This window comes from Anomalospiza imberbis, chromosome 5, assembly GCF_031753505.1.
Source record: "Anomalospiza imberbis isolate Cuckoo-Finch-1a 21T00152 chromosome 5, ASM3175350v1, whole genome shotgun sequence".
Classification (NCBI taxonomy): Eukaryota; Metazoa; Chordata; class Aves; order Passeriformes; family Viduidae; genus Anomalospiza; species Anomalospiza imberbis.
Window position 1 is genome coordinate 50,063,703 of NC_089685.1, and position 27,657 is coordinate 50,091,359.

At 42.9% G+C, this 27,657-nt stretch overlaps 2 protein-coding genes across 3 annotated transcripts; one reads left to right on the plus strand and one right to left on the minus strand.

Moving 5' to 3' along the window:
* Positions 1-718: 718 nt before the first annotated feature.
* TSPO (translocator protein) lies at positions 719-10,074 on the minus strand. 2 transcript variants are annotated; one of them, XM_068190619.1, is made up of 4 exons: positions 10,051-10,074; positions 4,046-4,246; positions 2,253-2,391; positions 719-1,449 (listed from the first exon to the last, which is right to left on the minus strand). In XM_068190619.1, exons 2-4 carry the CDS (start codon positions 4,231-4,233, stop codon positions 1,273-1,275), a joined length of 504 nt encoding a protein of 167 aa, XP_068046720.1. In that variant the 5' UTR covers positions 4,234-4,246; positions 10,051-10,074; the 3' UTR covers positions 719-1,272. The 2 variants fall into 2 exon arrangements, with proteins under 2 accessions (XP_068046720.1, XP_068046719.1); XM_068190618.1 differs by lacking the exon at positions 10,051-10,074 and adding an exon at positions 9,455-9,964.
* Positions 10,075-10,197: 123 nt separating this feature from the next.
* MCAT (malonyl-CoA-acyl carrier protein transacylase) lies at positions 10,198-12,792 on the plus strand. Its single transcript, XM_068190620.1, has 4 exons — positions 10,198-10,790; positions 10,882-10,969; positions 11,236-11,453; positions 11,724-12,792. Exons 1-4 carry the CDS (start codon positions 10,341-10,343, stop codon positions 12,144-12,146), a joined length of 1,179 nt encoding a protein of 392 aa, XP_068046721.1. The 5' UTR covers positions 10,198-10,340; the 3' UTR covers positions 12,147-12,792.
* Positions 12,793-27,657: the final 14,865 nt, after the last annotated feature.

The window sequence follows — 27,657 nt, forward strand, 5'->3', positions numbered from 1 at the left end:
AGAAGCCCAAGTCTTTGAAGTTTAGGGCCTAAGAGAGGGGTATTTGGCAGTGGGTACACATTTGAAATGAATCATTCCTAATCCTTCCTCAAACCAGGGTCACTTGGCTGAAATTTAGCTATTTTATGTGCAAGCTGCAGAAAATTCTGCTGCCTGCCATGACATATATATTGCATGGGTAGTAATTATTTAAGACAGTTTGCAGCAATTAGGATGTGCTTGAGAGGAAAGTACAGTTATAAAATTGTGTAAGCGTTCTAAACCTTGCTTCCAGCTTTGCAAAGATGCAGTGCATTGTCCATCACAATCAGGAACAAAAAGGAATATTTGAGGCTATTTCAGGCTGGTCTACAGGAACCTGCACTGTTCCACGGACTGGAACATAGGCTAGAGAAATAAACTTGAGAAAATCCAGTTGCTGTGGAGGTGAGGCAGAAGGGAGAGCGGGGTTGTACAGCCAGAAGTGATGCTCACACTATGCTGGCCTGCTAAAGGGGAACCTGAACTGGTTTGGGCTGCTTACTTAAATTTGATTAAAGAAATGTTGTGACTGGGTTCTCACAGTTTCTTACAGGTGCTCTGAATTTCCTGGTTTGTCTTGGCCATTGCAAAGGTGAGGAGAGGAGATAAAGGGGCTGTCTTTGAGGCTGTAGCATCCTGCTGCCTTCAGTGTTTTTCTGCTCAAAACAATTTAAAACAATACCAGCAAGGAACAAGGTTATTAAGTTTAAGTGTAGTTTAATGCATTTAGCTGAATGCATGTACAGTTCTTCAAAGTGGGAAGGCACAAATTGTTAAAAAGAGCTTGTCTTACACGTTTACAGAGTACAGTGGCCAGAAGACAAGTATCTGGTGGCTGTAGTGGGACGTATAGCACAAAAGCACTGTGCCTAGTGGTAAATATGAAAGATTCAGGCCACAATCATCCCTGTCACTGTTAGGAACACCATTCTAGAAACTGTGTTAGTGTGTGGCTGAACATAAGGAAGTTTGAGTTCCTGCTTTCTTCTGGTAACAGTTACAATGCTGTTGTCATGTAACACATAATACTGGAACACAGCACTTACCACTTTTCAATCAAGACTCTTTAAGTTTGCTATAAAACCCAGTCAGGCATACACCCCGTTGTGGCTTGCCTAGTAAAGTTGTATTTGTTTTGTCAACTTGTAATTACCAAAGTTAGGGCAGAAGTAGTTCAGCTAAAAATAAAATAAGGCCATAACTTTATATAAAAAATTATTGTGGAAAAAAATGGTTTTGGCTGAAAACGGCTTATTCAGGTTTTTTCTTGTTGCGATTGTCCTTCCAGATCCGATAATTGAGTGCAGAAGCCAAGCTTAGCCAAGCTAAATAAGGAACCATCAAATAAGCTGCTGTTTTGTTGATGTTGTACCAGGAAGCAGTGGTAGCTGTTGCTGTACCAGTTGTAAGCAGGAGAGTCACCAGCCCCTGAAACACAGAAGGTGGTTAGTTTTATTTTACTCGTTGCATTTCCTGTGTGTCACTTTCCACCTAGCTCTGGCACCTATTCTATCCCTCTGTGAGTTAAATCCTTCTCAGAAAACCAGCCAGCAGAAAAAGGTAGATTTCTACTGAGTTACAAACCACTTTGAGTCATAAAACAATACAAGAAAGGGCATTACAGCTAAGAGCAGAGATGGAGCATGAAGTCTCTTTGACCCATACCCTCTTTAGTGGGCAGTGAGACACTTCCCAGAGTAAGTTGGAGCAAGCAAGCCTGTCCAATTTGTTCATGTTACCTGAAGAGATGAGGCGTGAATGAATTTCTAATGGATTGCAGAGTCTTTCCCTGTTACAGCATTGCATGTACAGCTAGAGAACCAGGCAAATATTTTTTTTATTACCAATTCTTATTTTGGAGAATAATTGAGCTCTACAGAGAGCTGCAGAAAATTAGTCTTTTCTAAAAAGGGTGTTGATCTCCTGAATTATGTTGTAATTAGCTGCTTATCACTACTGTTCGCCAGAGAGACCCAGGAATTGCAATAAAGCATAAATGTTTATATTTTCTAGTCGGACAAAGCTCTTACCAAAGGCTGGCACAAAACTCCTTGAAATCTTATCAATTTAAGGATGGTCTAGATCTGTAAATTCTCTCAGGTGGCTGCTGGCATGCATTAAAGAGAATTTTATAAAAGTTCTGCAAGCCGTATTTTGTATTAAGGCACATTTTCAGGGAGAAGAGATGATGACACAAACCTTGCATGCTATTACCTTAGTGTTCTACTTACCCATCCCATTTTGTGAGCTCCAAAAAATATTGGAGTCCATGCCCAGTTTAATGCCAGGTTCCCTGCATACAGACCCAGAGGAACCACTGACTTTTCATTGAAGCCCCCCAGTTCCTTCCACACCAGGTAGGAGCCGTATCTGCAGAAAGCAAAGGGGAAGTGTCATTCACTACACTGTTTAAAGCTACCACACATTCTTGATCCATGAAATAAGTTCAGTGCCAGGGTCTAGATTAATTTGGAAGATTGAGATATCCAGGCCCTGCTTGGCAAAGTAACTTACAGCACATGTTTGATCAGCTGGATAACAACATGGAGAGAGAAAAATTCCAGTCATGCCAGAATTCTTACTTTTAAGTGTATAGAAGCAGATAACCTACTGCATTTCTGTCTTAAAAAAAGAATGCAATGTTAAAACGGAAACAAGTCTAAGATGCAAATAGTGAAGAAACTTTGTTTTGGTACTGGGACATGGTGCTTTAAAGTTTTTTTAAAAATTAATCAAACCCCAGTTTGTAAGTGGATGAAATGAATGGCATTGAGTAGGATCCCAAAGCATAGTTGAGTATAGGGAGCAGGAAGAACCCTTTGATCACTTTCATTACTTTCACAGGGACTGAACAATTTTGTCAGTTTGATTGCAGAGAATAATGAAAATAGAATCAAGCTGGGGCAGGGCAAACATTAGAAGCTTCCGTTTCCTAAGTGAATTCCAAAGCACAGCGTGGACTTCAACTTGTTCATACTCCTGACTTCAACTTTAGACCAATACTGTGATGTACAAATCTAAGAAGCTAAGTGTCAAGAAAGACAGGTAAGCTTATTCAATCTTGCTGTTAGTTATTTGTTGCTTTCCTTATATTTGAGATTCTGGAGGAATGAAATGTCTTGGTCAGTCAAGGAATGTGTGTGCATGGTGGATTAGATGGCTGGTACTAAGTATGATCTTTTCACTGGGCTGGATGTATAATACATAACCAAGACCACCCACCTTAGGATACATGGATTCTGCTATTACCAAAATAAGTGATAAGCTGTTACAATCTGGACTTTTTTAAGGTATTTTAACCTGCTACCCAGATTCGTGGTGAGGAATCCAGACACAGGGTTACAGATTGCGCAATCAATTTGAAGGAAGTTGGGAAAGCCACCCAGCTCTTTTGTCCTTGATAAAAGGCGTGTTTATATTCACAGGTCAGTAATGATCTCATTCAAATGTTAAATCTTCAACTACACAAGTATTCCACTTAAATAAGTTTAAAAGTACAGTCTGTGTGAGGGGAATGAAAAGAGAAGACTGGTAGGGAGGGACAGGACATGAGGCTATAAAAATTACAAAGCTTTTCTGGAAAGAAAATGAAACCAAAATGGGAGTGCCAGTCTAGCATTCAGTTTCATCCATTGCATTATTGAGCTCTGTTAGAACAGTTCTATCCTAATTTCCTGCATCCTTTTTTTTTAAATTTTCTTAAAACTACTGAAGGATATACTTAGAAGAAATCCCAGTGCTGCCTTGCTCTGCTGTTTGCAGCTTGGCAGGTCTTCCCCTCAGAATGAATGAGGAAAGCAAATTAATGGCAGCTTTTCAAGTTCCTGCTTTTGATGAGGATAGTTCTGCATACAAAATGTCCAATCAAACCCACACACGACTCCCAAAACATGTTTTTACCTGTTAAAGAGGCAGGTTAACACAGTTTCTTACAAACATACAGCCACAGGAGTACAGTCATATCCTCTGGTCCAGCATTGTACCAAATGCAACTTTGAGCCTTAATATAATGTGAAAAACATACCCCATAGATGTATAGAGAGTTCCCCAAACAGGAGCAAACACCCAGTTAGGTGGACACCAGGATGGCTTCTGTAGAGTTTGATACCATGTTGGGATTTCCCTTTTGGTTATATTGCTTCCTAAAAATCCTCCTGCATGTGGCAGGAGTGTGAAACCTACTGCTGGGGCCCAGGCTGGTACCACTTCCATTGAGACAGTGAACCTGAAACAAAACCAAACACTGATTGGCAGAGAACTTTTAAAATGCAACTGCAAAAGTTTCCATTTTAACAGATTTTTAAAATAGGCATGTAAGATCTGATCCACAGCCTAGTGCTGTTACTGAGAGACTGCAGCTGAAATTAATGGATCTTGTACCAATACATCTGTAAAGGAATATGTCCCTGGGGAGGGCGGAGCCGGTGGGAAGTGGGGCCTTTACTTCTCTCTCAGCTGAGTGCATGAAGATTACTGAATTTTACCTACAGAAATATCCTCACCCATAAGTATGGCAGAGGAATAAAGCAGTTTGATGTTATATGAAATGCACTTGGAAAATAAATAAATGCAGTAAGAAGCGTGTATTTCTGTATTCACCAAAAGTCCCATTCCCTCAATGAAATGGCAGAGCCAAGGAAGAAAAGAAGATGTGCTTTCCTGTGCTCAAGCACAATAATGTGAGATGCTGTCTGCAGGATGCTCAGTGGGAGCCAGAGGGATGTAAATCGGTAGCAGACACTTGAGAAGCTGCCTTGGAACACAAACACCAGGGAGGATAATGGGAAGGCTGGTACTTAACTGATGTTTTGCTAAACAAGAAAGGTGATCTGGATGCTACATGGGGAGTACACCTTTGGCTCTTTCACGAAGCATTCAATCAGTTGCAGCAATTGTAGCTGCCAAGTCCATTAAATTTGCCTACAGAAGTAGGGCTAAGTAATGCCTTGCTCTGCTAGGCCATGCTGCTTTAATTAGGGTACAGGCAGCAGGAAAACCAGCAAGCAAGGAAGGAGGGAAAAGCTTCATTGCAGATTTTCTGGCCAAAGGCCAAATGCTACAGAAGAGTTGTGCTTAGTTTACTGAAATGTAAACATTAGAGCTACAATAAAAAAAGGGCAGAACAGAAAGATGTTTTTTTCAAATATACAGTAGGTAAACACACCCAATTTCTGTTCATCTGTTATGCAGGAGAGAGATTATAAGAGATTGCAGCAGTGGGGGAAAGAGCCACTGCAGAAGGCCCAGGAGAGAAAATAAAGTTTTAGATCAATGAGCACTTCAGATGCTTGTCAGATAAAAGTGCCATATTGATACTGTCTTGGCTGTTGTGTTTCCCTGGATTTCAAAGCTTCTATTGCTTTAGTCATGACTGCTGGGATGAGGAGGCAGGGAGTGGGGAAAAGGAAATCCTATTGTGACAGATGTGCTTAAACCAATAGGAAATGGCACAGATGAGGTTGCGTTGTCACAGCTCTGACATGGTGAATTTCTGTTTGGAGATCAGGGTAAGCTTGGACAGCAAGAAAGTTCTTGCATTATGGTTTTTGTGCCTGCATTCAGGGCTCTGCCCACACAGATTGAGTGTGAGATTTCAGTAGCTGGGACCACAATGCAGTTTGCATGGGATCAGGAAGAATCCTGGTGATAGAAGCAGAGCAGAGTTTTGAAGGCAAACTGAGCATGGAGGGACTGGTAAGGCACACAGGATGAGAAATGTTGAGAGGTTAAACAAGAAGGGGCAGGTAGGCCTGGGCTGTGGGCTTGGGGGAAGGAGGCAGAATAGAAATATACACAAAAAAGGCAGCAGACAAAGCCATCAGAGATACAAGTCAAGGTCAAAACCTGAACAAAATGGGTGAAAGACCCAAGCAGGGAAGAATTCAGACCTGAGGCTTCGGAGAAGGAGAGAGGGGAGGACAATGTGGTACTCTGCTGTGATAGGATCAATTAGGTCTTGGATGGTGGATGGACAAGGGAGGGAAGAAAAATCTGCAGGGCTCATTACTGCCATACTTCTGTCTAGTGGATTCTACTTATGAGGAAGCATCTTAAGTGTAGCAGAGGAGTTGCCCTGTTCTGCACTTAGGTCTGTGCTGTTATTTCCCAACGAAGCTGGCTGCCAGCTGCTGTGTGCACCACTTGTCATCCCCACTGACAGCATGAAAGGCTCTGCTTTTACTGGGATGTGAAGCAAGTGCCATGTGCAGGAGCAACAAGGTGTGATGGGAACAAGAGCTCTGAGCACAGTGATTCTCTTTGGCTGCCTTCAGATGAGTAATTCCCAAAGGCTAAGTTAGAAACTGAAAATTAATAAGATCTCACTAATTTTTAACCCTTTTGCTTTACCTACAGGGAGGCTAGGCTTAGCTCTCTACACATGCTGTGATATGTGCAAATCTAGCATGGCTGCCAAGTACTATTTTTTCAAAAGTGATAAGCAAGAACCCAAAGGGCTTTATGCTTTATTTGGATGTTAACAATATAAGGGTGGTCTCCTCACAGCATTCAGCAACAGACTTTGTCAGGGGTTCTATCAACTTCCTCCCACAGAACAAAGTCTGAAAGTGTTCTGTAAGCTGAAAGTGCTAAATACTATAAAATTGAAAACATACTGCTCTGTGGCAGTCATTAGTGAATAAATTATATATCCATGCACGTTGGAGGAAGAACACTGAAGTAATTCTTAAGACAAAGAAACCAGGCAGGGAAATAGAAACAGGGAAGGCACAAAGCAAAGAAACAAGAGAAGTGAAGCCACTCATGCACAGCAAAGGGCAGGAAATAGAAATTAAGAGATTGAACATACTGTCTAGAATTGAATATTGGTATCCCAGTCTTTTAACTACTATTGCTATTAATTAATTATGTGCTGTATTTTCCAGTCATATCCCTCAGGATTTCCCAAGCATGGCAAAATATTCTATATTGCAAAAGAAGGAGGGACGAAACCATGCGCAAGATGTGCTGGCAGCAAGACCACCACTGTCCATCAGCAGTGGGAGTTCCTGTGTTTTCATTCCCAAGAAATTAAATACTGGTATCAACTTTCCGTAAAAAAGCACAGGTAACTCAGAAAACAGCATGGAAGAAGCCACGTCTGTGTGTGTCCGGTTGCCTGATGTAGGTCTTTAGCATGAGAATGAGTAAAAGGAGAGTCTGTGCATTGGCCAGTGCTGCAGTCTTTGTTTACCTGTGCAGTACAAGAGCTGTGCAATGTTTACAGAACACCCTGTACATTTTCTAAAAGGAATGTGAGCAGAGGTTCATCAGCCCTGCCTTCCTTTCCGTGTACAGCTGATGATCTGAAATGAATCGGTGAGAACTGACACACCACAGAGTTGCTAACACAGCCCCACTGGCTGCAGCAGCATTACTCAACCTAGAAATAATAACTACTTTCCCAATAATATCCCAGCTCCAGGGTGAGTTGCACAATATCCTTGCACCCTCATTTTCATGCTGAAGAATGCTGGATGTCTGTGAATGATATCTGCAGTGTACCCAGCAGATATCTGCCTCTAAGAACCACCAAGGTTGGAAATATTTCCTTCTCACACACACTTAACTCATTTGCTTCTTTTCCACTTCTTATCTCTGCCCTGCAACATATTCTTCATCATGCTGCCCCTTTTCTGTTTAGCCCTAGTGTGACTTCAGGTAGTTTCAGCAGTGCAGTAAGGGCTGCACTAGGCCACTTTGATTTATGTACATGTTAGAATAATTATTCTAGGTATTCAAAACATCTGACCCACCCAAAGATGGTTCCAGCTACATAAAATAAAAGGAGAAATAAAGGGGAGGAAAAGCTGCAGTAATTAAACTTGCTGCCTAATGGGCTTCTCTCTGCTGTTTTTCTGTGGTGGTATAACATAAAGAAAAAACTAACAGAAGCTTTCTGTGTCCTCTTTCTGGAAAAAACACTGTGCACCCAAAGAAAGGGATAGGCTGCTCTGTAGGTGGGATTAGATATATCACGACAGAGCAGCTGGGTTGCTTCAGCCTGATGAAAAATGAACTAAAACACTTCTTTGCCTTGAGGAGGTCTCTGAAAGACAGGTGCCTTTCCCTCCTTGGGGCACTCTGTCAGCAGGAAGGAGAAGGAAGGTAGGAAAGGAGAATTGCTTTCATCCCATTTCCTTACATCCCTGTGCTGAAAAACTTTTGATTAGTTCCATTCTTGTGCAGCTTGGGGCTGGCTACCCAGTCACATGGGGCTTAAAAATCACATTAAAAACACAAACAAAAATCTCCTAGCTGGGCTAAATCACCCTGGCAGCCCTGGGGTTCCCAGTGCTTGGAGGTGGACTGCCAAGGCTGGGACCATACTATGGAAGGGGGTCCCCAAGACACACACTCTCCCTCTCATCCTCTACCATACTTTTTTTTAAGGGCAAAAAAGACTCTGCCCAGGTCTGAAAGGCAGCATGCAAATTTTCCCCAGGAAGAAGGCTTTTTCCCAAGATAGCTGTCTGAAAAATTAAAGACAACATACTTAATTTATATTGATAAACTATTTATGTGTGTTGTAGTTTGAATTCCTGGGAAGGTGCAACACTAAAATCAAATTTATATCACAATCCATGACAAAAGAATACAGCTACCACAAAAAAAAAAAAAGCAGGTTATCTAATCTCAAGTAATAGAGGCACTTCAAACAATAAATGTTATAGAATATAAATATCTAATAAGTGCATATGTTTATAGTATATATTTAGAATTTTTTTTAAATACTGTATTTATTGAAGACTATAATGCAAGATGTACAGATGGAAAGAAAACAAATCTCACTCCCCAGGTTACACTTCTTTCAATGTGGCAGAGCACAAGTTGTGCAAATAAATCTTTGATTTAAGCACATGCAGGGAACTGAAATACATACTGGAGCAAGATTTTTGCTGGGAGAATTTGCCATTTACTCTCAGTCTCTTCCCACTGACACTTATGTTAGAGGTAGAGGCAGCCACGGGCTGGGATATGGTCACATATCTCCTATGTTACTGCCCATATATTTCATCTAACTTGAGCACTTCTAGGTATTTTATCTGGAGGTTGACACAATGGAAGAAATCATCATACAAAATAACACAGAGAATAGAAAAGTGAGAAAAATAAAAAGTCAACATAGTTTCTTGCTATCATGACACGTTTTCCTTCTCCCAAGCTGTACTTACAGTCTCTTTTACTGAACTGCTCTGACTCAATGCTTGATACTGTTTCACAACCTTACTTCACGCAAAGTCGTTACACAATTGTCACTCCGGCACGCCAACTTTCTCTTTTTAAAAAATAATCTTAGCGTTGAACGCTCCAATTATATCACAGTGCATTTCGGGCTGATTTATAAGTATCACTCAAAAACTCGGAACTGAAAGCCAAAGCCCTTTCTTTCACCCTTAAAGAAATGCTACTCGGCGACACTGAAGGAAGATACCTTTAGTCAAAGAGCAGCGTGAAAACTTCTCCGAGCGTGGAGAGCGAATGTGCCCCGTGTGCGCGGCAGAGCCGCCGGTCCCGTGGGTCCAGAGGAACAGCTTCTGCCTTTCTGCCGTGCGCGCACAGCTGTCAACCACTGAAAAGCTCGTGTGCCGGATCAAAATTAAGAACAAGTTTCCTAGCTTGGTGGTTTGGTTTGTTTATTTTAAAGCACTTTCTATGCTAAACGCCGGCACGAAAAGCCGTGAGTGTTTGCCCAAGTCCTGTCCGCCCTTGAGCTGCCCGCCCCGCCCGTCTCCATGTGGCACCGCAGGTCCCGTCCTGCCCGGGGCATCCCGGCTGGCCGGCACGGAGGTGTCGCCAGCAGCGGGGAGCAGGATCGCCCCTTCAGTCCTCTCTGCCGACCCGCGGGGCAGCCGAGGGCGCCCGGGGCGCGGCGGGGTCCCGGCGGCGGCAGCGCTCCGGGAGCGCCGGGACCCGCGCGGGGACCGGGGTGGGGTCGGGCGGCCCCTCCGGCGAGGCTGCGGGGCTGCGCTCCCCGGGTTCCCTGTCCCGTCCCACCCCGAGCCGTGCCGCGGGCAGCGCCGGCGTTACCTCCTCCTGCGCCGCGCTGCTGCTGCCGCCGGCCGTGCCCGCTCTGCCCGGGCAGCCAAGCGCCGCCCCCGCGGCCTCCCCCGCCCGGGGGCGGGCTCTCGGCGCGGGGCGGGCGGAGGCGCCTGGCGCGGGCTGGGCCCAGGGCGGCCCGACCGATCTCCCTCGCTCGCTCCCTCCCTCCCTCCCTCCCTTCCTTCCTTCCCGTCCCCTCTGCCGGCGCCCAGCCCGGCAGTAGCTGCCGGCGGGGGCCGCCCCGTTCCCGTGGCAACGCCCGTTCCCGGGCGGCGGCCATGGGCGGCTGGGCCGCGGCGCCATGGCGGCTTGGTGGCTGCAGCGGGCGCGGCGGCCTCCGCGGCGCTGCGCGGCGGTGGGGCAGCTCCCGCCCCGGCGCTGGGGACCGGGCGGCGACCCTGAGCGACCTCCTGCAGAGTTCGGTGGAGGCCGAGGAGCCGGGCGCGGCGGCGGCGGCGGCGAGGCGGGAGCGGCGCTGCCCCCGGGAGGGCACGGTGCTGCTCTTCCCCGGGCAGGGCAGCCAGTTCGTGGGGATGTGCCGCGGGCTGCAGCAGTACCCCGGCGTGCGGGACATGTACCGCCTGGCCGAGAAGGTGCTGGGCTACGACCTGCTCTCCCTCTGCCTGGAGGGGCCGCGGGACGCGCTGGACCGCACCCAGCACTGCCAGCCCGCCGTGTTCGTCGCCTCCCTGGCCGCCGTGGAGAAGCTCAACCACCTGCAGCCTGAAGTGAGGGGCCGCGCGGGGGGTCGGGGCGGCGGCGCCCGGGGCCTGCCCCGCGGTGCGGCTGAGGCGCCGCTCGGCTCTTGTGTCCCCGCAGGTCGTGGAGCGCTGCGTGGCGGCCGCCGGCTACAGCGTGGGGGAGTTCGCGGCGCTGGTCTTCGCTGGAGCCCTGGGCTTTGCCGAAGGTGCCTGGGGGACGCGCCGAGCTCCCTGCTAGGTTTTCCCAGCCCGGGCCCGTGCTGTTTCCAAAGCCTTGCCTGTTATCACTGTGTCCCTCCTGCTTTTTGTTTTTAATTAGAGGACGGATTTTACTTTCTACTTCGACTGTTCGCTTTAACGCGTGTAATACGGCATTAAAAGCATTGACGTTTCACGAGAGTGAACAGCTGCCCTTTCTTGCGCGCAGGTGCCCGCGCTCACATTGACGCAGCATCTCTGTTTCTCTCCGTAGCGCTGTACGCGGTGAAAGTGCGCGCCGAAGCCATGCAAAAGGCGTCGGAAGCTGTCCCCAGTGGAATGCTCTCGGTTGTCGGCCGGCGAGAGGCAAATTACAAATTTGCCTGCCTGGAAGCCCGTAAACACTGTGAATCGCTGGGTATAGAGAACCCCGTGTGCACAGTTTCAAACTATCTGTTTCCAGACAGCAGAGTCATTGCAGGACACTTACAGGTATTGCTTCAGACTAACTATTCCTTCAGTTGAACTGAGCATTTCACTTTTTAAAAACTTTTACTTTGCACTTCTGTGTGGGTGTTATGTAAGGCCTTAGTTTGTCCAGAGAAAAGTATTTGATCTGTGGGGTTTTTTTTTCCAGCATGTGTTCAGTTGTTGGGTAGGGAAAGGATTCCCTTTATCACAGTAAGTCTGGTGAGGTGATTCTTTTGGGGTGGCTGAGAAAACCTTTGTTGTGCAAGACTCACTTCTCTCTCTCTTTTATAGGCTTTGGAGTTTTTGCAGGAGAATGCCCGAAAATATTACTTTAAACGTACAAAAATGCTTCCAGTCAGTGGGGCTTTTCATACCAGACTTATGGAACCAGCAGTAGAGCCACTGGCTGAAGTGCTAAAATCGATTGAAATTCAGAAACCGCTGCTCTGTGTGTATTCCAATGTTGATGGCAAAAAGTACATGCACTCAAAGCACATTCAGAAGCTGTTAGTGAAGCAGGTGGTGTCACCTGTTCTGTGGGAGCAGACCATGCACTCAGTGTACGAAAGAAAGCAAGGAACAGAATTTCCTTACACGTATGAAGTGGGGCCCGGGAATCAACTAGGAGCCATTCTCAAACAATGTAATTTAAAGGCCTGGAAACAATATAAGCATGTAGATGCCCTGGAAGATGAGGAAGCAGCACAGACTTAAATAACCTTTTGAGAAAAATCCACACAGCTCGGTTTTTTTCTGATTTAAAACTTTGTGCTCTCAAAAAAGGAAGTCTTAAACATTCATGGCTTCTCATGATGTAAAGAGCACTACTGCATAATTGCAATGAACATTTTCCTTTGAGTTCCTCAGGTGTGCAAAGGGGAGAGCAAAGTTTGGCTCTTCCATCTGTGTCAGGACTGCAAAGCTGTCAACAAACAGGCCAAGTAGCACTGTTTGGCCTCAATCCTGCAAGCAACTTTGCCTCTTGATGTTTTTTTGTTGTTTGGTTGTTTTTGGGGGAGTTTTTTGGGTGTGGATTCAGGTTCCAGTTGGTAGCCTTGGCTGTCTGATGCAGGGATCTTCTGCAGGATTGCAGGAGTTGTTTTGCTTTCAAGTTGTGGGGGGCTCTGCTCTGGGCTAGAGGGTGCATTTAGAGGAGCCATTTGTTGGGAAGACTTTCAGTGTGTTGATGTTCCTGCTTTCTGACTCAGCTGGTTTGTGGGGTGTTCATCTATGTAAGTTCTCTTACTTTGTGTCCACATTGCCAGGTAGCAGCTGAGTGAGGCAGATGATGTTACTGGAAACATTATTTTCTTAAGGTTAAACTATAAATAAACTATGAAGCTTTTCTTGCTATTTTTAATGCTTTGGGGTGCATCATTATTGGCTCTGTCCACATGTGGATGGAAGTAACTTTCCCTCCAGTTGTCCAATGCCAAATTGGTTGTGCTAAGTTACACAAGAAATGTTCACTGGAAATAAAAGCTTAACAAAAATATTATCTACATTTCCTGACAGCAAGAAATGAGCTGGAGAGCAGCAGATTGTCCCAAACCCTCCTGGAACGAGCTTCCCATTTCCCAGTTTGTATTTTTATTTTGGTATTTTAATTTTTATTTTGGTAATTTACAGATATATAGAAAAAAATATGATATATTACTTAAATCAAATGACTGACAGCATCTTCAATAATGTATTATGAAATGCAGGAGAACTTCCAGTTACAGTACCAATCATTCTGTAATTTCACATTTATGACAGGGAGAGTGAATTTAAAACACTGGCCCTTATCATCATTGCTAAGTGGGCTGTATTATTAAACAGTTCTTTTGTGGACTGCAGCTGGCAGCTGTGCCTCCCCTCACAGTCCAAATTCCACTTTTAGCATGTGTAAACATTAACAATTAGTAAAATACTGCAGAGTTTTTCAGCTTCACCATTCGACTGCTAGAGGCTAATGATTAAGGGTTGGAAAAACTATAAAGAAAATTATTTCAGTGAAGGTTCCTATGTTACAGGTAAGGTGTTAATTATTCAGGAAAGCATACCAAAGTCTTCAGTTAGAATTACTGGTTAGAATACTGCAACTAAATCCCATTCCTATTATTAAAGACTGGATTGTCCTGTGTTAGAAGTTTCTGACTGTGCCATGTACGACCAAATGCAACATTGATGACTTTCAAGCCAGCTTTTATGTTAGTTGAAACTGATTGTGATATGTTAGTGGCACTAATTTCAGTGCTCTGAATTTCTGGACTTTCTTTTTAATTACTTAACCTGAGGAAATGTTGGAGACCCGTTTCCTATCTGTAGTGTTTTTGCCATAATTTTTTTCCTTCTTTTTTTCCCCCTCATTTTACTTTGTTATACACTTTGCTGGAAATTTAAGCTCTTTGGGAAATCCATGCTAGAAATCTCTTTGTTTGCAAACCATTGATAACCTTTGCACTTCTGTCAGCTGAAGAATGCTGAAGGGAAATCTGTATCATAAGAGCATTCCAATCTTGTGGGTCTTGTTTAATCAGTGGGAAGAAGGACCCATCACCACTGTTGGGTGTTTGCTTTTCTTCTGTGTAGTGGCTGAGCCGAGGCTGCTCCTCAGTGAACTTTGTGTCTCCAAAAGCAGAAGCCAGAGGGAATCATGGTCTTGTGCTGATGTTGCAGTTTCTAGGAGCAGAGGAAGTGTGATGGAGGTCTTTGTACCTCTGTATGGAGAGTGTTCAGGGCTTGATTTTGTGTGGTGCCCATCAGCACAGCCTCACCTCGCATGCATTGTAATATTGCCTGTGGCTGGGCAGAGAGTGCCCAAGTAATTATGAATCCTGGATCTCAGAGCATTTCTTTAAGGCTCTTGCTCCTCTATCCCCTCTGCTTCTGGAAACCGAATGTTTGTGAGGTGAGAAACCAGTGTGGCTCCTTCACCTGTGAACAAGCAGACACAGGATGTGGAAGAAAATCAAGTGCCGTAAATCCTGTCACATATCAGGAAGTGTGCAGTGAAAAAAACAGAATTGACGTTGGGTCCCCTGAGTCACTGTGGGGCTCTGACTAAAGGATTAACTAACTGTGCTCCACAGGTGAAAGAGGAGCCTGGCACTGACTGCTCCCTGCTACTCCAGTTGGTGCTGCTTGCTGTGGCTTTGAATGCCATTTGCTTTGTGTTTTATTTTGCTGGGATTTAATTTTGTATTCCTTGAGACTGTGCTTTGCTCCATACATGCTGGATGATGGAATTCCCCTCTCTGGTGATGCAATACAAGAGTGGGAAAAAGCAGAGTCATCCCAAGCAGCTCTTGGATGAAATAGGCAGTGAAGAGTCTCCTGTTCATCACTGGTGCCCTGTGCATAAAGGTTATTTATCTAGAAATAAGTATTTGGTAGTATTAAATTGACCCAGCTGGGAAGAGTCTATTTTTTCATAGCTGGTACTTTTATTACATATGAATAGTTCGTTTATTAGACCCTCCTCATGTTAAATTTTACCATTTACTAAATAATAACTTTTAACATATTTCTCTATCACACTGCTATTAAGGAGCTCAATGGAGCAGTCAATTCACTGATAAAACTTTAGTCTTTTTGGCTATGTGGGCCAGCTTCTGGCCTGTGTGTGACTCCAGTTCCAGGTGTGTGAACTGTGCTTTTCCAGAAAAAACTTGCCTACCTGCTGCTGAAGGGCACATCAGCTTGAGAGCATTTTGAAAAAATATGACACTCGAAGATATGCTGCTGCTGCTGTTTGAATTTCTGGGGTATGCTGGAGCCATTACCTTTTATATTCCTTCTTTGCCTGCTTTCCTTTTGCTCTGCATTTCAAGTCATTCAAAGATATTTCAAAATCCTTTGCATGAAACTGTCAAATGAAATAGTTTAGTGGAGCTTCATTTTTTTTTCCCAGAAACATTTTTGAGATGGGCAGTTAGGATCATAATGGGATTTAGGCACCATTCATTAAGGAGAGGAAGCATGTTCCTCAACATGCTTAAATTGGCATTTGTCTTCACTAAAGAAGAATTCCTTGTCTCATTTTAAGCAGAGACTCGAACTTGAAACTCTTAACTTCTCTGATGAGTGCTTAGATCACAAATCCATTGAAAATTGTATTTTCCTGTTTTAAAAATAACACTTAAGGGTAGGAGTTGCTTGTCTGGGCAAGAAGCAGGCATCCCCTGTGCTGAGGGGAATACCCAAACCACAGAGCTGCACTTTCATTTTCTCTCACTGAGTCTATAGCTGGATACTGAAAACCAGCTTCAACAGCAAAAACAGAAGATGCACTCAGATATAGAGAGAATAACCAGGCACAAATGGGAGATGTTGAGGGAGGAAAAACTCGGCTCTTCCCTAATGGCCACCCATGCAGTCCAGGAGGGTGACACCTCGGCAATCTGCATCCTGTAAGTTGTGCTCATGTTCCCCTCCAGCTTCTTATTCCCCCCAGGCACGTGCCCTGCAAAAAGACACGCATCCTCTGAGAAAATCCCTTCTCACAATCCGTCAAGTTCTTGGGGTTTTGTTCTGGGCAGCTCCTAGTTTTACTTCGAAAAGGGGCAGAGGATATTGCCATTAATGTGTGATAGCAGTCTTGGAAAATAAAGCAAACACTGCAAAAGGTTTGAAGCAACAATTTAATTTTAAAAAAGTATCACGGTTTTAATCTTTACTATTGCTTTTACAGTGTTAAAATGTAAAGGATGGCCAGCATGCCTTCAGTTTTCCTCACATCCAGAATCTCTTTAACAAACTCATTTATAGGAAATAGACACTTTATATTGCATTAAAATAAACACAAAAAAGACAGACTTTCTAATTGCCTGGAGTCACATTTCAAAACTAGCAAGTCAGGCAGTTATCCAGCAACAACCTCCTTATTTTAAAAGTTTTTTCTTTAAAAAAGATATGAAACAGCAGTGACCCAGCACTCGCCTAAGTTTAAATATTAAAGAGATTTTTATCAGTGTAAATTTGAAAAACAAACCAGCTGCCACCACTGGGGTGTTAGTGATGTTGGTCAGTGTCCAGCAATGACCTCCTGTTGTAATTCTGTGTGCTAATTCTACAGTCCATAATTCATGGCCCACCAAAAGGCAGCAACAAGCAAGGCTGCAGGCACCAGCTTCTGGCAGAGGCACCTGACAGGAAGCCTGCAAGTCTGTGGGAAGAAAGGGGTTGGTAATTAGAAATAACAAGCAGCAAAAAGAAGGTGCAAGGAAACTAAAAGAGTGCTCATGTGGGAGGTCAGTGTGGGCCTGAGAGCACGGTCTGGTTCTGTTGCAGAAATGCAGACAGGGTCAGTTGTACTGGGGGCTCCAGCCACTAAATCCTCCTCTCTTTTCGGGGTAAGTACTGCTGGCAGCAGCTCTGCTCATCTCCCCAGGGAGACCAGCATCTGACTTCCAGCATCTGACAGTGGCAGGTGCCTCCCCTCTGAATGGAACCCCATGAGTTGGGTGGGATTTGGGTAGTCTTTAAATGAGAAATTTCAGCCTAAAGAGAAAAAAACAGGGCACTGAGGGGGTATCAACAAACTAAGGGATAAACCCCAAGCAGAAGCCACATTGTATACTTCACTCACTGACATTACAAGGGAGTCAGGCATTCCTGTTGCCTATTGTGCCAACAAAAAGGTGGGAGAAAAGGGAGACAGCATACCCAGCCTCCATAGCCAGTGATCCGCTTTGTCCAGTTACTGCTCACATCTCCACAGCTTCTTATAACACTTTTAATAACATTCCACGTCTGGAAAACACTGATAGCAACCCTGATGATTTAAACAAAACAAAGAAAGCATGAGGATAGAAAATTTATTCTAAAAAGTGGCAAATAAAATAGCAATGTTCAGGAAACAAAAACCAACAAAGAAAACCCAAAGAAAAACCTTTAGTATATTCCTTCCTGAAGGTGTATGTGTACATGTATATTTCTCTAAATATTTAGGAAGAAGACCTTTGAAATCTAAAGATAATTTAGGTTCAGAATTAAGTGATAAAGTGACAATCTTTGTGGTTGTTTCAAACTTAGAAAAGCATAACCCAATGAGAGATGTTTATGTCTGATGAATCAGGACAGCAATACAAGACTGACACAGCAATGCCACAGGCTCTCTCTGGAGTGTGAATCCAGCTTTGCTGAGGTAGAAGGTGTACACAAATGTTATATACAGATATAAATATATGTTATGTAACACAGTTGTAACTAACTGCATTCTGGTAGGTCTGCAATGAGTGACCATCCCCTCCAAGAAGCAAGGAGAAAATAAGGTGGAGTACCTGGGGCTTCAGACACAGCTGAGTTTCTCGTGTTAGAGCACTGTTGCATGTCAGTTAATAACTATGCAGGACAACCCTCCAGCTCACAGCAGATAAAAGGCAGTTCAAACTAGTTCCAGCCATGTTTTTCTTGTATGTGCATGGGTAAGTTATTGCACATGCAGTAACATGTTAATCCCACACTGGGCTGCAGGTCTCTCATCACTCAGTTGTTCTCAAAATTGTGTCTAAAGTTACTGTGCCTCTGAGGAATTTGAAATAGCAAGACACTATTCAAGTCTTTCGACTTTAAATGGCTGTTGTCTGTGGAAACAATTTACACTTTACATTATAAAGCTTTTCCTTGTAAAACAAGCTGCTTTGCTTTTCTATGTTCTGTATGAGGCAGCAGTAGCAGCAATAAAGTTTTTTATTTTGTGTACAGAAACATTCTTGTTTGTCTAGCATGACTTTTTAAAAGATCTGCCAATAAGGTAACTTACACTCGTGCCAGGTGAAGCAGTGTTTCTTCTAATGTCCTGTGGTACCTCCTGTTAAATTCATCCCCGATCAGGGCCAGCTGACGGCCAACCTGAGTAGCTGAGCTGCAAGGCAGTCAGGATGTGCACGTTAGAGGAGAACCCTGCAACAGCAGTTCTTTAAAAGCATTCTGCAAAAGTCAGGTAATGTAATTCCCCCAACAGCTGGGCTAAACTGGGACTGTAAAAGTGAAATGTTACAGGAGGGTTGCTTCCCATTATTTATGGGTTTATTGATTATTTTATGCCCATACATGAAGTGTTTTGATGTTTTCATAAGAAGCTGCATATTTGGCACTTTTGAGAAAACATGCTGATTTTTTTAGGTGTTTCATTTCTTTATACAAGACATTCTGCTTTGGGGTTTTTGATTGTCCCACTCCCTCCCCCTACCCCAAGTCAAAATATTGAAACTGCCTTCACTTTAAACATTTCAAGATATTTCATCTTACAAAAATGTTAGCTTTGTCATCTAATAGATTTACTCCAATGAGTTCCATTGTGCAGTGTGGGTCTCCAGCTACTGGGTGGTGCCCAGGTACAAACTGACCAAAACCTTAAGGCTTTTAGGGAGGTCCTGGGATATACAGAAACTTGAACAACATCTGTGGCACATGTTGATGCTAAAAACTGGTTATGTTTTCCTGATGAAAATTTCCAATTAGATTTAGCTTCTCTTAGACACGTGTTTTTGTTCTGGTAGACAAATAATATGAATATACATTTTTATTTTAATTTGAAGTTCTGCTGAGATCTGTTTACGAGATCTGCTGAATAGTAAGTAGGCTTAAGAGCTTAATTCTGGAGTCTGCTGAAAAAAAACCCTTGGGGTTGGTTTGGTCAGTCCACCTACAAAAAACCACCAGAAAAACCACAGAAAGGAATTTTCACAGATGGGGGAGAAAAGCAGCCCCTGACTCTTGTACTGGAAAAAATGTACGTATGGGATTACGAAAAACCCAAGGCAGCACTACTAGTTTGTTGTAAGTGGCGCCTGGAGAATTATGTAAAAATGTCTTCTTCAGCTGCTTGCTGTAACAGGTGGGTCTCCAATAAAGAGCCATATCTGTGCCCCTGTACAAGATAAAAACTTACAGACATTTAATGCAGCATAATCTTGCACAGTCAGTGTTAAGCACCACAGGTTATCTACACTTGCATCTATTCCATTTTCAGTAGTATGCACTATGATTACTTGGCTTAGCAGTTTTCTGGAAAGTCTGGCACTTTGTACTTGGGGAGGGCAGAAAGAGTGTTAATGCAGTGTGATACCTGATATCAAACTCCATTTGCTCTGTGGTGTCTGGAATCGTTTGGAGGTTACTGTAGGTTTCCTCTTCTGGTGCTCCATTGGGGTAGCTGGAGAGGACAAAGTGCCTGGGGGTTCTCCTGATTTGAGACATCTTACTCTGCAACAAGTCATGAAAAGACAACCTCAGGACTGCATGTTATGCAAGGTCTTTTCAGTTTAGATGGAAATTGTGCTCTTAAAGTTACTCCTTTTATTTCTCCAGTCAGAACATGAGTGTTTCTAAGATAACTATTTTAAGAGTAGTCAAAGGAAAGTTTCAGTGACCCAGCAGATGTCCAGCAATTCAAACATGCAGCATTTAGATGGCTGCTACTTTATATTGGTTCAAAACAACCTAGAAATTGGAAAATCTTAATATAACTAGTGGAGACAAGTATAGTTTCTCAGTAGTTTCACTTAGTACAAGACACTTTCCTACATCGTTTTCAACAACCTGCCTGGCATTAAATCACTCTAACCCATGGAAATCCTCAGGCAGCAAAGTACCTAAAGCAAACTCGAACAGGTTTTCCTAAGTCGAATTCAGGTCCAAATTTACACATCTTCTTCAGCTGGAGGCTACCACCATGGAAATTACAAGCAACTCACCATAGAAATAGAAAATAAGAAAGATTTAAACCCATTAATAGCTTTACACATGGAGCAGCAGACAGTAGGAACCAGTAAAATCAGTGGAGCTGCCTGCTTGTAGAATGGGAAAGTTATTCACAACCAGTACCACAAAATCAATGGCAAAATTTAACAGATTTCAGCACATGTGGCTTGTGTCTAATATTGCAAGCATTTGTGTAACCCAGAGAGCAGTGTTTGGAGAGCAGAGCTGATGTTTTTGTAGTCATTAGGATTGTTTTATTTGGTTTATCGAGGGAAACAACATCAGAGCTGCGGATGGAGATTATTCCAATTACACATGTCCTTGGACACTTGCTGCAGTGGAAGGCTCTGCCTCATGAGGAACTTAATTACAACCTTCTGGAGATGCTCTGGTTTTATCTGGCATTGGGTTTGGCCAGCTTTTTTATGGTTTCTTTGCTTCCTGGCTCCATCACTAAAAAACTGATCCCTTTTGTTGATGGAGTAATCCTGGACAGCAGCAAAGAGAAGTTCTGCTGGCTCGATTTCTTATTTTAAGCACACTCTCAGCAGGTCAAATGAATAAAACGCAAATAAAATATTCTCAGAAATTAAACTAAGCCAAGCAAAAGATAATGTCATAATGCTGCTTGGTATGTATTTGGTTTGCTACATTGCTGCAGTCTTGTAAAACCTTTAAATTTTACACTTGGGATGAGGTTAGGGCCTTTATGAACTTCTTTCAATATTTAGATGAAGTTTACATTTTCCACAAAGTAAAATTATTCATTACTAATGTATATACATTACTGCATAAACAAACTCACAAAAATATGATACTAAATAAATGAAAATAGACTTGGTTTACAAAAGCACAGGGTCCTCTTACAGTGGACAGTGGTGTTTAATGTGGCTGGAAAAAAGCATGTTACAGACCAGTCTCAGCTGGCAGATATTATGTGTTTTATACAGTTTGTAGTTTCATCTTCTGGATTTTTTTGCCTTCTATTTGTAGCATTTCTGCTTTACTTACAAAGATGTTCATAATCTATGATTTTAAATATATCCAGAGTTCTTAAAGTTCTGAAAAGCTGTGTAGTTTACCCATGACAAAGAGAAGCTGGGATCAGGTCTTCTGAATTTTATTGCACCAGCCGGCTTTGAGGGGAATTATGTGACCCAACCCTCTTTCTAAGGGGAAATACCACACCCTTCCTTCCAAAGGAGCACCCATCTGAATGTATCTTACAGGTGAGCTAAAAGGCTCTTTTAATTCTGATACTTTTTTTTTTAAAGAGACAGTAGTTTTAGGTGCTATACTTGCTTCTAAAGATGTCCTGTCCCATTTTAAATGCTTCCTTTATGTATTGCTGTGTGTCTCTCTCTTCAATGGGAAAAAAAGGGTGATGTCCATAGAGGAACTTCGTGCATTCCAGCACCATACCTGACCTCCAGATACCCAGTCACCCCAAGGGCTTTGTAGCTCTGAATCAGGTGCCAAGGCTTCATACGCACACCGGAGTGAAGCTGTATCACATTAAATCATTCCATATTCACTGGAGCAGATACTTGAATGGATCTTCCATTTCTCAGGGCAACATCTAGACCAGTGGGTGACTGGGTGTAGTGGTGGCCAAGGGCTGATCATGTTCCCACAAGTGCATCTCTGTCCCTTTCTGGTGCAATGTCCATTGTGACACTACTGCAGTATGGACTGGGTGACCCAGGGCAGCTCCTAGTTTGAGAACTCCACCAGAGCTCGGGCAGGAGCTCCAAGGTGTCCTGTAGATCCATGAATGGGAAACTGGGAATGGCAGAGCAGGATTTGGAGGATCCCAGGGATGCTGAAGTACTCCCTTGGACATTTAAAGGGTCAGTTCTCTGGATGCAGTTAATTTCAGTAGAGAATAGAGAAACAGTCAAAGCACACAGTGCTGGATTTTTGGAGGTTTAACAACCCAACTGTTTGGCTCACACATACAAAGAAAACATCTAGGGATGGTAGTGGTGTACTCCTGTAGCCTGTGGGTACCAATGGAAATGTATTAATTGTGTTTCCTCACAGTTCAGAAAGTTGTTAAAAGATATCTAGTAAAACAAGGGCTATTGTGGATAAAATATAGTAAGACCGAGCATAAAAGGTCAGCTGTCTCCTGCACATGTATTACTAATTTTAGCTTTCACAACAACATCGTGAGGGAGAAAAATACTAAAAAAAGGTATTTTCTTTTTCTCTTTTTTTCTTCTTCTTCATTTCTAAACTTGATGCTAGTTTCACATTCACAGGGCCATACAATGGAAATGTCTATATCTGTGTGAGATGAAAACTGAGTCCTGAAAAAGACCTATAATAAGTCAACGCAGTACAGAACTCAGACATGTAAACAAACCATACAGTGCCACAACAAAAGCCCAACATATGCTACCTCACACCTGTTACCATGATAATACCTTCCTCCCACAGGCTAAAAAAGAGTTGTTGGGTCATGCTCTCCACAGCTCGGCTGCAGCCTCGTGTGTTGGCTTTGCCCACCAAGCTGTCTCAATGCAAGGCCCATCCAGCAAGGAGGGGTGCTCAAATATATTTTACAGCATGGGCAGCACTGAGGCAAAGGTAGTTTGGGAGGGTCACTGTCTTGAAGGTGTACAGGATGGGTCTAAGTTTCAGAGCAAAGCTTAGCAATTATCTTCTTGAGAATTACCTATCTTGAGGCCATTTACTGATTTCTGTCATAAGTTTAAAAATCTGGGTGTATAGGTGTAATATAGAAATGCACACAAAAGCTACAATAATATGGACCTGTTGTGTTCCTCAGGTCTGGATCTGTGCAGAGCTGATCAAGAGGAGCATGTATCATTCTCCACAGCAGGCTGTGTTAATCCTCCACCACGCATCTCACCCTTCCCTTCTTTCTCTCATTTATAAGGAAGAAAAGGCAAACTGATTTTGGTTTACACCAAAACCAGAAACCAAAGAGGTTGTACATGTTTGTGAGTAATTGCTTTTGATTCAGAGAGTAAGTGTCCACCTCACAACACCTCTGAGGAGGTGGTGGCATGACCCCATGCCAGCAAGAGAGATCATTTCCAAACCAGCAACCAGATCAAAAAACCTCGAGCTTCCCTGTAAAGCTTTGACTGAGCATGCTTAAAGCTCAGTTTCAATGGTGAAATGCCTTCAGCAGAATAAATAATGTATTTCAAGTCAAATACATACTTAATGTTCTGATGAAAAGAGGTCTAGATCCAAATTTTAAAAACAGCTCTCCAAATGCTTAATTATATAATGGAAATTATTGCAATTTATGAACACGAGACTGACTGAATAATGAAGCATCTTCAGTAGAAAGATTATGTTGACAGTGTCTTTACTTTGCAGTCAGGTTGGTTTTATTTGTGAGGGTGGTTTTTAATCTAGCAAAAGAGAACAGAAAATCTTCGTGAAAAAGGAACATTGCAAAACCAGGCAAGCCAGCAGGTGAGTTGGGGAAAACAAAAGGATCTGAAATTTACTTGTAGTCAGTTCAATTAGATTTGCTGTGTTAACAGATTTTAAGACAGGCACGATGATTCTTTAGTACAATGCACTGAATGCATTAGTTAGTTTATAAATTATCCTTATGTATTTTACAACTTATCAATGCAGTTTATGTGCACTTTATGTCTCACACATACAACCTTGCATATTTTGAGCAAATGTGACACAGTAAAGCTATAAATGTAACAATGTATGATTCACTACGTTTTAAAACTGGTTATGAAAGCAGAAGACCACTACTGATAATCTAATTCCAGTGTTCAGGCTCAAAATGCCCAGTGCCTGCCTACAAAAGTATGGATTGACAGACAGGACCCTCATCCTTTACCCCCACGGTATCAAAGCCTATCTCAAACTGCTTCAGATTCTACCAGCTGCCCATGCAAACTAAATTTAAATGAAAAACAAATAGAGGCTTGGTTGTTTGCATATATATCTTCAATCCATAGCCACCTCTTTCAAAACATGACATCATCCTCACGGCTGCAAGCACAAATCTCTGTGCTATTTTACAAGGACAAGTCTTTGACATAGCAACTGAAGATTAAGAGCTAGTTAAGGTTTCAGAGAAACAGTAATATTTGGCATGCAGAAATATACTTTAAAATCTCGGGCATTTTTTTGGTTGGTTTTCTTTTAGGCTCTCCTATGACCTCTGTCAATGAGCAGCGGTTGCCCTCGACTTCTGGTCTTCTTTCCTTGCAGGCCGGAGGCTGCAAGCCACGGGTGGGCACCAAGAGATCCCTGCCCTTCCCTCACAGGGACACCTGCCTTTGGAACCACCACAGCTCAGGGCAAAACACTGCAATGTAGCCATCAGCAATCTGAGTTTCTCTTAGAAAGATGAGAGGTTAAGTCATCGTTCCTCATTTTATGCAGGTTAGTTAACCCAGGGTGCTAGATGAACTCTTAAATGAGTATTAGGTTAAGGAGCAAAGATAAATTAATTCTTTGTCTCCTACCATGATCTCAGTCAGCTTAACATCAATGACCTTGGAGACTGTTTACACAAAACACTTCTTAATATTGCCTCAAACAGCTATTAAGGGACACTTTGTAAATCTAGAAAATACACGCTGTACTTCTTACATTTCACTTCATTTCTGGTTTTATGCTCAATAAGTTAGTATGATAACATGCCTCCACTGGGAACGTAACAGAGGTTTTCTTACCTCAAAACAGAATAGGAATTAAGCATTTTATTATGTTTAAACATAAAAAATGTGTTCCTAAGCAAGTTCTGTAACCTCAATAGCAAAATAAATGCATACAGCAGACTTTAAATGGAGGAAACCTTTTACAGCAAAGAGCACATACAGATATTTTGTATTTCAGTCTCTACTGAAAATGTTTAAGGGGATCTGATTGAGTCAGGACTTCAAGAATGTCAAGTTTTTTATGTATCATCAGCATTTCCATGTTGTTTATTACAGCACTCAGAGAGCACCAGGTCCTTACTGTGACAGAAATTGTGACTGAAGAGAACAAGAGATTTCCACCTTAAAGAGTAGATAGCACAGTTGTGTCTGCATTAAAAAGCCATCATTTGATAAGCCTATAAAGTATAATTTTCCTTGAAGAAGCTACAGATTCCTTCAGCACTCACAAACCTATTTCAACGGCTTCTAAACTGAAAAAGAAGCAAGGGGGGTCTGCTTCTATCAAAATGAACACATTCAGATCTCAAGAGGTTTCATGGGAAGAACTAAGAACATTGAAGATAAGAATATATTGATACCAACCACAGTGAAACTATTCTAACAAGAAAACCCAAAACCACACTCATTCTGCCAGGCTCTGTTCTGGGGGGCTTTTTGTGACAGCACCACCTATCTCAGGGATATCTACTTGCTGATAAGGAGGTAAGGTTTAGATTGAGTCAGATTCTGCCCTAACATTTACATTTCCATTTCAAAACATCTTCTGCCCTTTGTACTTCTCTGTCTCACCAAAAGGCCAAGATTCTTATATAATAAATAAGAACTTGCTTAAAATTGATTATTGAATTGCACAGCCAATTTATTGGAGGCAAGTATGACAATATATATGGTTCAATAGTCTATTCATGGAAAAATGTTTCTTTGTTCACATTTACCCCAAAATTTTGTGTCTTAAGATTTTTGTATTTTTGAAAGCTCCTAAAATAAATTATGCAGACAGAAAAGTTATTATTGGTGTTCAAAAAAGTTTGTGCAAAACTCATAATTATTAGTACAGTTACATAGTAAAATCTGAGTCTTAATTTTAAGATGTGTTCAAATTAAAAATTAAAATCTGATGTACTTTAGAGACCTCATTCAACCACCCCATCCACTTGGAGGGTAAAGGACCTGCAATGAACCTGCTTGCATCCTCAGCAGATTGATATTAAATGTAGAATTAAATTAATTAATTAAATTTAAATGCTATTAAATGTTGAATTCAAGGATGCTGGTCACCAAGGTCATAACCTATAAAAATACTGAGGCAGATGCTGAGATTCAATGGACCAAATAACATTTTTAATGTAAACCTGGTAAATCATAATATTAAAACTGGCACACTTGGGAGAGCTATGGGCTGCGCTTTCCCTCACCTGGTCCCCTGAGAACTGTGCAGCACAGCACCCACACTGTCACCTTGCACCTCCAGGCTGTCCCAATTCAGGGACACTTTACTGGACTTGCAGTCAGAAAACTCATCATCCTCTGTGACCTTTGGTGGCATCTTCTACAGCTGCCTCTGGAATCCCAGTTACTGCTGCCACATTGGGAAGGTGAGAGAAACTGTTGATATGCAAGAACAGTGTGACTGTGAGTCAAAGAACTCAAATTTGCCTCAGTATTGATGCTGTCCTTGTTCTGAACATCTGTACACAGAATTAAAATGCCACGCTGTTTGCAGTTTTACTTAGATTTCCTGTATTGGGTTAAGTTCACAGTTTCTATTCTACTCTCATGCTTTGCCCAGCAGGCTGTTACCCTGCAGAAGCTGAGTGCATTCAATTTTTTTAGTCTGCTCTAAATGGTCTTATGGTCAATGGCCTACTGATACAGAAATCATTAAAAAGAACTACCATAGACACCTACCAAACAGGAGAAGTCGGCAATTTTGTTATTTTTTTTTTTTTTCAGAGAGATTGTGTCTCTACAGAGGTGACATTTTTACATCAGAAGACATCAAACACCTTGTATAAAGACTGATTTTCTTCTTCATTATACTGATACTCAGTGCCAACTCTCATTCAGCTGACATGCATTAGATGAAAAAAAAGTTGATGTGCCCACAATATTTTAATTCAAAATAACTTTGTCCATGTACCTGTGACAGAAAATGACAATGGAATCTACTCTGTTTTCTTGTTATACATGTGTCTGTCTTTCTGCTATGGCCTTGAGAAGCAATCTCAGGCTAATACTTTCCACTTAAACACCTCAAAATCTGTTTAATCACAAAACTTACCACGCTAATGAAATCACTCCTTGTGAAATGACTTAAACATTACTGAGTATACGCTGCTGTACAGATGTCTGTATCCATCTCTGCTGTTGCAGATCATTCCTGCCATCAACAGCATCGTTTTAAACGTACACAGATATAGGAAACGAGTTATTCAGGGATTTTTTTATGTTTAACTCTGGCATATTTTGCTACGTATCTTGGACTTATTTGAGGGCTTATTTCCTGCTTTGCTAAGAGTGAAAGTACACGCACTCCGCTCTTCATTTGCTTAGAACACCGTAGTTGAGTACAAAGCGCACGGGCGCTCGCAGCATCCTTCGGAGGGACGCAGGTCCCTGCCGGCGCTGAGCAGCCAGGGCCGGACGCTCACCCGCCCGCGGGCACGGCGTCCATCCCCGCCCGCCGCGTTTGTTACAGGGCATCGATCCCGCCTCCCGGAGCCGAAGATGCGGCGGTGCTGCCCGTGAAACGTCCCGGGGCACGCCGCGGGGCCGGGCGCGCAGGTGAGGCGGCGGGTCCCGGCACCGCCGGCAGCCCTCGGCACTCCGCAGCGCCCCGGGAGCGCAGCCGGGGTCTG

What these genes read in the sequence shown, in the direction of transcription:
- TSPO (XM_068190619.1), bottom strand. Translation starts at nt 4,233, where the DNA reads ATGGAAGTGGTACCAGCCTGGGCCCCAGCAGTAGGTTTCACACTCCTG. An exon ending in ACTCTCTATACATCTATGGG is followed by an intron (nt 2,392 to 4,045) that starts GTATGTTTTTCA and finishes TGCTTTCTGCAG; the next exon opens with ATACGGCTCCTACCTGGTGT. An exon ending in GAGCTCACAAAATGGGATGG is followed by an intron (nt 1,450 to 2,252) that starts GTAAGTAGAACA and finishes TCTGTGTTTCAG; the next exon opens with GGGCTGGTGACTCTCCTGCT.
- MCAT (XM_068190620.1), top strand. Translation starts at nt 10,341, where the DNA reads ATGGGCGGCTGGGCCGCGGCGCCATGGCGGCTTGGTGGCTGCAGCGGG. An exon ending in AGCCCTGGGCTTTGCCGAAG is followed by an intron (nt 10,970 to 11,235) that starts GTGCCTGGGGGA and finishes TTCTCTCCGTAG; the next exon opens with CGCTGTACGCGGTGAAAGTG. An exon ending in TCATTGCAGGACACTTACAG is followed by an intron (nt 11,454 to 11,723) that starts GTATTGCTTCAG and finishes TCTCTTTTATAG; the next exon opens with GCTTTGGAGTTTTTGCAGGA.